General features: G+C 54.9%; 1 protein-coding gene across 2 annotated transcripts in view; it reads left to right on the forward strand.

Annotated features, from left to right (window-relative positions):
- DEAF1 (DEAF1 transcription factor) overlaps positions 1-10,008 on the forward strand; it is a 51,263-nt gene extending 41,255 nt beyond the window's left edge. For both annotated transcript variants that reach the window (XM_017507855.2, XM_037731140.1), the window contains 2 exons: positions 4,459-4,548; positions 9,612-10,008. In XM_017507855.2, coding sequence (XP_017363344.1) covers positions 4,459-4,548; positions 9,612-9,716 — 195 coding nt within the window. In that variant the 3' untranslated portion in view covers positions 9,717-10,008. The remainder of the gene's footprint in view (positions 1-4,458; positions 4,549-9,611) is intronic.
- Positions 10,009-12,186: the final 2,178 nt, after the last annotated feature.

Here is a 12,186-nt window from a genome sequence, read left to right on the forward strand (position 1 = left end):
CAGGAGGCGGAGGTTGCGGTGAGCCGAGATCGCGCCATTGCACTCCAGCCTGGGTAACAAGAGCGAAACTCCGTCTCAAAAAAAAAAAAAAAAGATATGGTCTCCCTGTATCACCCAGGCTGGAGTGCAGTGGTGCGATCTCGGCTCACTGCAACCTCCATGCCCCAGGCTCAAGCAGTCCTCCCGTCTCAGCGTCTCTGGTAGCTGAGAGGCGCATGCCCCCATGCCCAGCTAGTATTTGTGTTTTTTTGTAGAGACAGGGTCTTGCCATGTCACCCAGGCTGGCCTTAAACTCCTGGGCTCAAGTGGTCCTCCCACCTCAGCCTCCCAAAGTGCCGGGGTTACGGTGTGAGCCACCACACCTGGCTGGTATCTAGGTTTTCAAGTTAGACTCCATTTTATTTGCAGAAATAATAATGAATATATTATTAATGCATTCTTTGATAGTAAAAAAATGAATAGGCGTTTTATATGTGATCTTATGGTCTTACTCTTGGTTGGCCATTTCTGAAGGGGTGGCTTTGTTAGTTATCTGTAATTTCTCTGATTTAAAAATCAGTCATCATGAAACCAGCTCATGTGATTCACAGGCTTGTTTCCACCTGGACCAAAGTACACCAGCTATTGTGTTGCTAAGTGTGTGTTCCCATCAGGCCAGGAGCCCCTTCGGAGTCTGCTGAGGGCCGCCCCGCTGCTAGGGTGGGCCTCCCTGCAGGGTGCTCCGCTGCAGTCCTCTCCTGCCCGCCCGTGGCCCAGAGAACTCTGAATGCCAAGAGCAATACTAGCTGCTGGGGCAGCATGAGCTTCTCAGGTGCCCAGGCAGGCCTGGAGCCCCTGTGCCAAGAGCCCTCCGGAGACTGCTACCCTCTGCGCCATCTGCAGTCCTGTGATTCCTGACAGTTTCCTGTCGGTGCAGAATGGGACTTGTCGATGTCCTTGGTGGCAGAAGCTCGCGGCGTCTTGTCCTAACCTTCTGCAACACACACTCACTTCTTCTGCAGTAATGAATTTTTTTTTTTTTTTGAGACAGAGTTTTACTCTTGTTGCCCAGGCCGGAGTGTAGTGCGTGATCTCTGCTCACTGCAACCTCCACCTCCCGGGTTCAAGGGATTCTCCTGCCTCAGCCTCCCAAGTAGCCGGAATTACAGGCCTGCGCTACAACACCCAGCTAATTTTTGTATTTTTAGTAGAGATGGGGCTTCTCCATGTTGGTCAGGCTGGTCTCGAACTCCCAAACTCAGGTGAACTGCCTGCCTTGGCCTCCCAAAGTGCTGGGATTAAATAAACGTATTTCGGGATAATTTCAGTTTACAGAAAAGTTGCAAAGTGACCACTGAGGGCCCCTTCTGCTGCTCCGCCGCCTCCCCTCTGTAGCTTCTGAGTCCACAAGGCACTTCGCCGTAGCGGGGAAGCCAGTGCTGGTGTCATCGTGAACTCCAGACTTCGACTCTCACTAGCGACATCCCACTTCTGCTCCAGGCCCGTCCCCGCCGCCCATGGCTCCCGTGCACCATCTGCCCAGCACCCCCAGTCTGTGACGGCCTCGTGGTCTGGCCTCGTGGTTCTGAGGTGGGCAGGTGCCTCCATCCAGGCTTGTCTGGTGCTTTCTCGTGGGGGCGGGTGGCAGGTTTCGTGGGGGGGGGGGTGTGCCGCCTGTCTCACCACACTGTGGGCGTTCCTGACAACCAAGTGACATTGCAGACCGCTCTGACCGTCCCACCAGGGGCTGCTTCTTGGTGACGGGACTGCTTCTCCTTCCACACATAGTCAGGGAGCACGTTCACAGCTGGGGGTCCTCCTAGACCGGGCAGGAGCCAGAATAGCGGGGACTTCTGTTTATTTATTTGATCATTAGTTTGTATCAGGATGGGCTTATTTTATATATGTTTAAATTCTGAGCTAGAACACAACCCAGTTTGTTTTGTGAATCACACTGCCCGTCCTCAGCCCTGGGGAGCTCCTGCAGTCGGCTGCCGTGTCCCCTGATGCGCCCCCGTCAACAGGCTTTTCATCTGGGGCAAGTCGTGGCATCCTGGCACTGCAGGGCGCTCCAGGCTCCTCCTGTGTTCCCTGCCCCAGCCCAGGAATCAGCCCCTTCTCCGCGGAACCCCGGGCCCTTTTACTGGAGAGTCTTAGAGAGTGAGCCCTGGGTGCCAGATGGGCCTGGTGCTGCTGGGATGTGTCGCCGGAGGCGCTCAGCTGCAGAGCAGGGACAAGGGCGTCACCTGTGTGTGTGGACATCTCTGCCCCGTTTCTGTATCTGTGTGTGAAGAGAATATGAGCTCATGCTGCTCTAATTCAGACCCACATGCTCCTTGCTAAAAAATTATTTTTTTAGTTAAAAAAAAAAAAAAGGTTTTGCAAAGGGCATGCTACTGCAAAAGGCCCAAGTGGTTGAAAGTCCTGGCCGTAGCCAAAGAGGCGCCCAGGAGGCAGGTCCGTGGCTGCACCAGGACGGGCTTTCCGTAGCTGGGTGTGGTGGTGCGTGCCTGTAACCTCAGCTACTCAGGAGGCTGCGGCAGGAGAATCGCTTGAAGCAGGAGAGTCAGGTTGCGGTGAGCTGAGGTCACACCACTCCACTCCAGCCTGGTGACAGAGTGAGACTCTGTCTCAAAAAAAGAAAAACATTTTGTTATTTAAAGTAGAGGCACAGGCTGGGCACGGTGGCTCACACCTGTAATCCCAGCACTTTGGGAGGCCAACTCAGGTGGATCATTTGAGGTCAGGAGTTCGAGGCCAGCCTGACCAATATGGTGAAACCCCATCTCTACTGAAAATACCAAAAAATTAGCTGGGTATGGTGATGGACGCCTATAGTCCCAGCTACTGGGGAGGCTGAGGCGTGAGAATCACTTGAACTCAGGAGGTGGAGGTTGCAGTGAACCGAGATCGCACCCCTGCACTCCAGCCTGGGTGACCAGAGAGACTTTGTCTCAAAAAATACCTAAGTAGAGGCAGGGGCAATCTAAGTTGGTACCAGAGATTCCTCCTAATGCTCCTGTTTTCTGAAGCAAGCGGCTGAATTGTTGGAGCTGTGAATGTCGTACAGCTGGACAATGTCAAAGGTCACACTTGGGAGGAAGGAAGGCCGCATGAGAACAGTCTCGGAGCAGCTCTGTACACATGCGCAGGAGGCGTGTGGCCGCGCTGGAGTTGCCTCCTGGATGGCTCAGACGCTGCTGCTCACCCACACACTGGCCACAGCTCTTCCCGCAGGGCCTGTGATGATCCGGGCACGTTCCGGGCGTGTGGGTCTCAGCACCAGGGGCTCTCCCTGGGCCTGGTGGTTTCTGTCTCGGAGAGCACCCCGGTCCATCATGCGGCAAACATTAATTATTGACAGCATATTGACCTGTGTGCTGATTACAAAGAAAAACTCCAGGGCCAGGCGCGGTGGCTCACGCCTGTAATCTCAGCACTTTGGGAGGCCGAGGCGGGTGGATCACAAGGTCAAGAGATCAAGACCATCCTGGCCAACATGGTGAAACCCTGTTTCTGCTAAAAATACAAAAACTTAGCCAGGTGTGGTGGTGCATGCCTGTAGTCCCAGCTACTCGGGAGGCTGAGGCAGGAGAATTACTTGAAGCCAGAAAACGGAAGTTGTAGTGAGCCAGGATCGCGCCCCTGCACTCCAGCCTGGCGATAGAGCGAAACTCTGTCGCAAAAAAACAAAAACTCCAGTAACGTAATTTAAGGAGAAAGTACACAAACGCTGCTGTCATCTTTTCAATCAACCACAGAAACCGGCTGGGTGTGGGGACGGGGCTGGGGTGTCGGCTGTGGCGCCACAGCGGCAGTTTGGGACACATGGCTGCCACGGTGCGCCCAGGCTGACGCCCCCAGCCCGCCTCGGGGGTGTTGATAGTGGTGGACTCCTGAGTTTGATTTTTCTGTGCTGGCTGGGCTGGAGTGAAGCTCCTTGGAGTTTGGAGAAAGATTTCCACGCCGACTTTCTTTTGTTCTGAGACAGAGTCTCCCTCCGTCGCCCAGGCTGGAGTGCAGTGGTGCCATCTTGGCTCGCGGAAACCTCTGCCTTCCAGGTGTAAGCGATTCTTCTGCCTCAGCCTCTCGAGTAGCTGGGATTCCAGGCTACCATGCCCGGCTAATTTTCCTAATTTTAGTAAAGATGGGATTTCGAGATGTTGTCCAGGCCGGTCTCCAGCTCCTGACCTCAGGCGATCTGCCCATCGCAGCCTCCCACAGTGCGGGGATTACAGGAGTGAGCCACCATGCCCGGGCCATGCTGATTTTCCCATGAATGAATGTAAGGGGCACACTGCACTGAGGCCAGAAAGAGCTGATTCTGGAGGTGACAAGAACGTTCTGAGCAGCACTGGGGCGGGGTGCAGTCTGCGTCTGGTGGGGAGACCCTGGGCCGCCGGGCTGCGCCTGCCTCTGTTCCCAGCATCTTGGGCTCTCCGTGGCCACGCCACTGACCAGCCTCGTGTGTCCTCGCAGCAGTCCTGTGTTAACTGCGGCCGGGAGGCCATGAGCGAGTGCACCGGCTGCCACAAGGTCAACTACTGCTCCACCTTCTGCCAGCGCAAGGTAGGTCTCACCTGCACCGGGCTCATGCCCTGCCACCTCCCTTGCAGGGTAGACCCCTGGGTGCCTCTCCCTTCCCTTGTGCCCCTGCTGCCTTGGACCACGCTTGACTCCCCTCCTCCCTCCCTCCCTCCCAGAGTCTGGGGATCCTGTCTGGCTCCGGGAAGACCCGGTAGGAGGCTGGCATGCGTCACAGCCGGGTGGTGCTCTCATATGAGGCCCCTTCTGTGGTGGCGGGGTACCCTGAGGGCTGCAGGCGGTGGCTGGGTACCCTGAGGGCTGCAGGCGGTGGCTGGGTACCCTGAGGGCTGCTGGTCAGTGCTCCCTAGCCTCCACACCCATTGCAGAGCCAAGTGAGAAAGACTGTCCACAGTTCCTGTTTGTTATTCAGCGATCCACTCCACAGAAAGAGAATTTTTGTAGGCAAGAAATGGAAGTTCAGTACTGTATGACTTTTCCTACCATAATCAGAGGGCTTGGGGGCATTTAGTCCCTCTTTTTTTTTTTTTTTTTTTTTTTGCTTTTGTTTTGTTTTTCATTTTAGTTAAAAATGGGGAGTACCTACTCCACTATATCCAGAAGGATGATACAGGAATTTTTTTTGAGATGGAGTTTTGCTCTGTTGTCCAGGTTGGAGTACAGTGGCGCAACCTCAGCTCACTGTAACCTCTGTCTCCTGAGTTCAAGTGATTCTCGTGCCTCAGTCTCTCGAATACCTGTGATTACAGGGGGCCGCCACCACACCTGGCTAATTTTTGGCATTTTTAGTAGAGGTGGAGTTTCACCATGTTGGCCAGGCTGGTCTCGAACTCCTGACCTCAACCGATCCGCCCGCCTCGGCCTCTGAACGTGCTGGGATAATGGGCGTGAGCCACCGTGCCAGGCTGTAGTCACTGTAATTTTTTTTTTTTGAGACGGGGTCTGGCTCTGTCGCCCACGCTGGAACGCAGTGGCATGATCTCAGCTCACTGCAACCTCCGTCTCCTGAGCTAAAGTGATTCTCCTGCCTCAGCTTCCCAAGTAGCTGGTATTACAGGTGTCCACCACCATGCCTAATTTTTTTTTTTTTTTTTTTTTTTTTTTTTTTTTTTTTTTTGCTATTTTTAGTAGAGATGGGGTTTCACCATGTTGGCAAGGTTGGTCTTGAACTCCTGACTTCAGATGATCCACCTGCCTTGGCCTCTCTTTTTTTTTGAAACTGAGTCTTGCTCTGTCACCCAGCCTGGAGTGCAGTGGCACGATCTTGGCTCACTGCAACTTCTGCCTCCTGGGTTCAAGAGATTCTTCTGCCTCAGCCTCCCAAGTAACTGGGACTACAGGTGCACGCACTACCATGCCAGCTAATTTTTGTATTTTTAGTAGAGACGGTTTCACCATATTGGCCAGAATGGTCTCAAACGCCTGACCTCATGATCCACCCGCCTCAGCCTCCCAAAGTGCTGGGATTACAGGTGTGAGCCACCACGCCCAGCTGCCCAGCCTCTCATTCTCTTATAGAATAGTTTTGTAAAGAATAATTTTGTTGGCCGGGCGCGGTGGCTCAAGCCTGTAATCCCAGCACTTTGGGAGGCCGAGGCAGGTGGATCACGAGGTCAAGAGATCGAGACCATCCTGGTCAACATGGTGAAACCCCGTCTCTACTAAAAATACAAAAAATTAGCTGGGCATGGTGGCGCGTGTCTGTAGTCCCAGCTACTCAGGAGGCTGAGGCAGGAGAATTGCCTGAACCCAGGAGGCGGAGGTTGCGGTGAGCCGAGATCGCGCCATTGCACTCCAGCCTGGGTAACAAGAGCGAAACTCCGTCTCAAAAAAAAAAAAAAAAAAAAAAACTCTTTAAAAAAAAAAAAAAAAAAAAAAAAGAATAATTGTGTTTATTTATTTTTATTTTATTTTTTGAGATGGAGTATTGCTCTGTCGCCCAGGCTGGAGTGCAGTGGTGCCATCTCAGCTCACTGCAACCTCCGCCTCCTGGGTTCAAGCGATCCTCCTGCCTCAGCCTCCCAGCAGGGATTACAGGGGATTACAGGCACATACCACCATGCTGGCTAATTTTTGTATTTTTAGTAGAGATGGGGTTTCGCCATGTTGGCCAGGGTGGTCTTGCACACCTGGGTTCAAGGGATCCACCTGCCCCAGTCTCCCAGACTGCTGAGATTACAGGTGTGAGCCACCGAGCCTGGCACGTGTTCTTCTCTTTGCTTTGAGAGGACTGGTGTTGGGGAGGGTGAGATGCTGGGCCTCAGAGATGAGCAGTCTGACGTCAGACAGTCCCCACTGGGACGCAGCGGCAAGCGGGGCAGGGCTCTCGCCGTCTTTGGGGTGAGGCCTGAGTATTTGAAAGCAAGTCCCACGCGTCATGACTTTCATCTGTGAGGCCTGGATCACTGTAAATCAGATTTGGATTGTTTCTTAATTGGATTTTTAGTCAGTTTTTTATTTCATTATTTATTTTAGGTTTTTGTAGACAGGGTCTTGCCCTGTCACCCAGGCTGGAGTCCATTGGTGCCATCGCGGCTCACTACAGCCTTGACCCCCTGGCTCAAGTGATCCTCCTGCCTCGATCTCCCGAGTAGCTTAGACCACAGGCATGAGCCACCACACCCAGCCAATTGTAAAACATTTTTTTTTAAATAAAGACAGGGTCTTGCTATGTTGCTCAAGCTGGGGACCCTCCACCCAGCCTCCCAAAGGCATCATTTTTAAAGCCTGTGACATTGGGTTTTGTCATTTATTTGTTTCAGGCACTTTTACTGTTATAGCTTCTTGTGAATTTAACTATTTTTTTCTATTTTTCAAAAACCTAAAACACTAATTTCTAATTCTGGCTTTTCAGATAATGATTTTTTTCCAAAATATTTTAACATTATACTGTAGGAGGAATCACAGTGATGTTTAACATGGAAAAGTTTGCTTTAAAAAGAACCAGTAGTTCTGATTTTAAAAGTCAGCCTTGGTGAAGAACTCGATGGAAGCTTCTGTAGTTCAGTCAACAGACGTGTGACCTCTCTCCCTCTATCTGCACAGGCCCCGGGGAGAGGCTCAACCTGTAGACCAGAGAAGGAAGCATCTAGAACTCCTGGGGGCCGCGTCTGGGGCCCACCCCCTCTCAGCGGTGGCAGCTCCCATGAAGGGTGCAGTCCCCTCACCCCACACAGTCTGGGTAGGAGCTGGAACTGCTCCTGGCCGCCCCGAATGGAGGCAGGGAGGGTGGGCAGTGGTCTACACCAGCCGCGGCAGTTTGCTGCTGCTGCTCTCATGCTGTGTAGACTCATGGTCTATGTCCATGTCTTTTTTAATGGAATTCCACTCCGTCTTCCAGGCTACAGTGCAGTGGCAGGATCTCAGCTCATTGTAACCTCCGCCTCCCTGGTTCAAGCCATTCTCATGCCTCAGCCTCCTGTGTAGCTGGGACTACAGGTGCACACCACCACATCCAGCTCGTTTTTGTATTTTTTTTTTTTTATAAAGATGGGATTTCACCATATTGATCAGGCTGGTCTTGAACTCCTGACCTCAGGTGATCCGCCCACCTCAGCCTCCCGAGTGCTTGGGTTACAGGCGTGAGCCACCGCGCCTGGCAGTTTTTGTATTTGTAGTAGAGATGGGGTTTCGCCATGTTGGGCAGACTGGTCTTGAGCTCCTGGCCTCAGGTGATTCACCCACCTTGACCTCCCATCGTGCTAGGATTATAGGCGTGAGCCCCTGCACCTGGCCTAATTTTGCCTTTTTATTATAATCATCGGGAATCCTGCCATCCAGGGAATACCTGTCACCATTTGGATGTGTTTATTTCTGTTCTGCGTGTTATGTCGCACCTGTCATGCCCCGTGCCCAGGCTGCCTCCGTCTGACGAGGCCGCCTGCGCGTCGGCACCTGGCGCTTCCTCCAGAGCTCTGCTCTGTGCCAGGCACTCCATTTGGCAGGCAGCGGCGGCCTGGTTCCGTGCTGACCTCACAGGAGCGGCCGCAAGTGCATTCGCTGGCTTCTGCCAAGCGCCACCCCTACCTTCGTTCTGCAGAGCCACGACCACAAGCCCCTCTGCAGCCACAGGCTGGTTCCAGTTTGCTTTTTCATCTTCGCCCTTGGAAACAACTGCAGCCGGGCGCGGTGCCTCACGCCTGTCGTCCCAGCACTCGGGAGGCCGAGGTGTGCGGATCACCTGAGGTCAGGAGTTCAAGACCAGCCTGGCCGACATGGTGCAACCCCATCTCTACTAAAAATACAAAAATTAGCCGGGTGTGGTGGCGGGTGCCTGTAATCCCAGACACTCAGGAAGCTGAGGCAGGAGAATCGCTTGAGCCCCAGAGGTGGAGGTTGCAGTGGGCTGAGATTGCACCATTGCCCTCCAGCCTGGGCAAGAAGAGGGAAACCCCATCTCAAAAAACAAAACAAAAACAGAACTGGATTGAAATTTACATACGTAATTTACATATGCAAATGTTTTCTGCATGTGTGATGTTTTTTGTTACATCCCTGACACAAAGCAACCGGTTTGCAGAGTGATGCCCAGGTTTGTTGTTTGCCTTTTGTTTTTTGATACGGAGTCTCGCTCTGTCGCCCCCGCCGAAGTACAGTGGTACTATCTCACGGCCCACTACAATCTCTGCTGCCCGGGTTCAAAGGGTTCTCCTGCCTCAGCCTCCCGAGTAGCTAGGACTACAGGTGCCCACCACCACACCTGACTAATTTTTGTATTTTTAGTAGAGATGGGGTTTCACCATGTCGGCCAGGCAGGTCTCAAACTCCTGACCTCAGGTGACCCGCACACCTCGGCCTCCCGAGTGCTGGGATGACAGGTGTGAGGCACCACGCCAAGCCTCTTGCCTTTTGATCCGATTCCTCAAACCAAGAGAGTGTGGGGAGGCAGGATCGGAGCAGAGGCCACGAGTGCAGGTGCACGGGGGCTGGGGAGGGTATTCTCTCAGCACCCCCGTGTGAGCTCACACATGGCTGCAGCCTCTAGGGTTGGGGGCCTGGGGTCCACCTTGGGGACCCTGCCCAGGTCCCGCTTCAAGGCCCTGCTCCACCTCCTGACCTTGCTGACGTGGGTGTGTCCTCCCTTCCAGGACTGGAAAGATCACCAGCACATGTGTGGCCAGTCGGCAGCTGTCACGGTGCAGGCAGACGAAGTCCACGTGGCTGAAAGCGTGATGGAGAAGGTGACCGTGTGAGGCTCCCCCAGCCGCCCTGTGAGCTGGATCCCCTTACACTCCTGTGAGGTTTTTGCAGGTCGAAGGCCCCCCCAAGGACTCTCGGGGGATGTTGAGAAGAGGGGTGTGGGAAGGTGAAGAAACTTTAAGTAATGGTGCCCTGGGGACGGACTCCTCCCGCCTGGGCCCCTGCCCGCTGGAGGAGAGACTCAGCCCCAGGATCATGAGCGTCCAGTCTTGCCACGGGGCCCGTGCTGCGACGCATGTACATACGTGTGTGTCTGTCAATAAAGTGTAAATAAGGCCTCCCTTCCCTACGCAGACGGCCAGTTTCAGTGCCAGCCCTCCGGGAGGGGTTCCCTTCCTCCTGCCCATGCAGGTGGGAAGTCCGAGTCCACCACACCTCCAGTGCATGGGGAAGTGTGACCGGCCAAAGTGTGGTGTCCAGTGGCTGGCACGTGTAGTCCAGGGGAGTCTTCATTCCTTCTGTTCCACAAGAACCTCGCAGCTGCTGGGAGCGTCACACCAGGCTTCGGGGCACATGGTGCCCTCCTGTGCCCAGGCCGCCTGAGTGAGCCCGAGGACCCAGCGCAGCCTGTTTAGCACATGTGGACACCTCAGTGGCGTCCGTCAGGCCTCCACACGCACAGCCTCATCACGTGGACGGCGCGGTGGCCTCGGTCAGGCCTCCACATGCACGGCTTCATCACGTGGATGGCTCGGTGGCCTCGGTCAGGCCTCCACATGCACAGCTTCATCACGTGGATGGCACGGTGGCCTCCGTCAGGCCTCCACATGCACAGCCTCATGTCCTCCTGGTCTCCTTGTTTCTCATGGCCCTGGTACCAGGCGGAGGAGAGAGAAGGGGTGGAAGCCTGCGGGGGCACCAGGGGGTGCATCCTGCATGTTTGGGTGCTGGGCTGGGCCTGGACAGGGGACCCACCTGCCCTGCCAACCACGAGTGCTGCTGGAGCGGCATTACTCTTGTTCTAGAAGCCTCTTCTCTCATGGCCTGTGTTCTCTGCACGCAGAAGGCTCCACAGCTGTGGCTGCCCTAGGGCAAGTGCAGATCCAGCAACAGCTCAGCAGGCACCAGGGTGGGCTGGCAGCGCCAGGAGGCACGCGCGCCAGCAGCTCTGATGCTGTCTTCTGAAGCGCTTTCTGCCCCAGCTGGGCATGAGCCCCCTGAAAGGTGCTGTGCTCGGGGAGAGGCTCACTGGCTGTGGGCTCCACAGAGTCCCCGTCTTTTGAGTCTGTGGGTGTCTCGGACCACTTGGTTTATTCTGATTTTTTTTCTTTTTCTTTTTCTTTTTGAGACTTGAGCTCACTCTGTCACCCAGGCTGGAGTGCAGTGGTGCAATCTCAGCTCATTATAAGCTCCAACTCCCAGGTTCAAGTGACTCTCCTGCCTCAGCCTCCCAAGTGGCTGGGATTACAGGGACGTGCCACCACACCGAGCTAATTTTTGTATTTTTAGTAGAGACGGGGTTTCCGCCATGTTGGCCAGGATGGTCTCTAACTCCTGACCTCAGGTGATCCGCCCGCCTCAGCCTGCCAAAGTGCTGGGATTACAGGCATGGGCCACTGAGCCCGGCCTGTTTACTTAGTAAAGCCTCTGCCCAGCCAGGCCACGCCCCTGCTGATGCTTCAGCTTCCTGCTGGGGGCACTTGGTGCTGTGCCATGGGTGCTACCAGTGAGCAGTGGAGGCTGGAAAGGGCTCTCGCCTACTGCGGGATGCGCCCCAAATGCTGACCCTCCTCCTTCCCCTCACCCACCTGGTCCTTCCTCTGAGACACTACATTGAGTGGGTTTTCATCCAACCCCGCAGGGTCCGCCATGGCTACCGTGGGAGGCATCTCCGAGGCCTCATCGTGAACCTGGCCCGTCTAGGCAGGCAGGCCAGGCAGCAGAGCTGGGCCTGTTCCTTTGGGTTTTAGCCAACATAAAGGTGGCAGGGAAGTGAGGACCTGCACCCCTTACGAAGAATCCCCCAAAGCTGAAAACACCAGCATTGCTGCTGTGCAGGGCACACCCACAGGAAAGAGCCTGAGCGCCCGCCTGCTGGGGAGGCACCGTGGGAGCCCCGGCACAGTGACCACTGCCAGCAGGGAAGCCTCCGGCCTCCTGCAACCAACCAGCCCCTGCAGGAATGGAAAGGGGGTATTCCCTGGAATTGTGGGGGCAACTCACTCTTCCCCGATTTTCCGCAGGATGTAAGGTGGAGCACCACACATCTGTGGGGATCCCAGGTTTCCACAGCTCCTTTTCAAGCCCGGGAGGCTGAGATCAGAGGTCGCCCTGCCCCAGGGTGTCGGCACCCCCAGGACCCTCAGGTGCATGTCACACCTCCCATGGCCTCCAGCGCTGTCAGTGAGGCACATCCGGGGACTTGGGTCCTGGGACAAAGCTGGAGGGAGCCCCTCCTTTACTCGTGGGTGTCAGACCAGAATCCATTGTGATTCAGTCTGCTCCGGGGATGACCTGGGAAGT

The sequence above is a fragment of the Cebus imitator genome, unplaced genomic scaffold (genome assembly GCF_001604975.1).
Source record: "Cebus imitator isolate Cc_AM_T3 unplaced genomic scaffold, Cebus_imitator-1.0 Scaffold384, whole genome shotgun sequence".
Lineage (NCBI taxonomy): Eukaryota > Metazoa > Chordata > Mammalia > Primates > Cebidae > Cebus > Cebus imitator.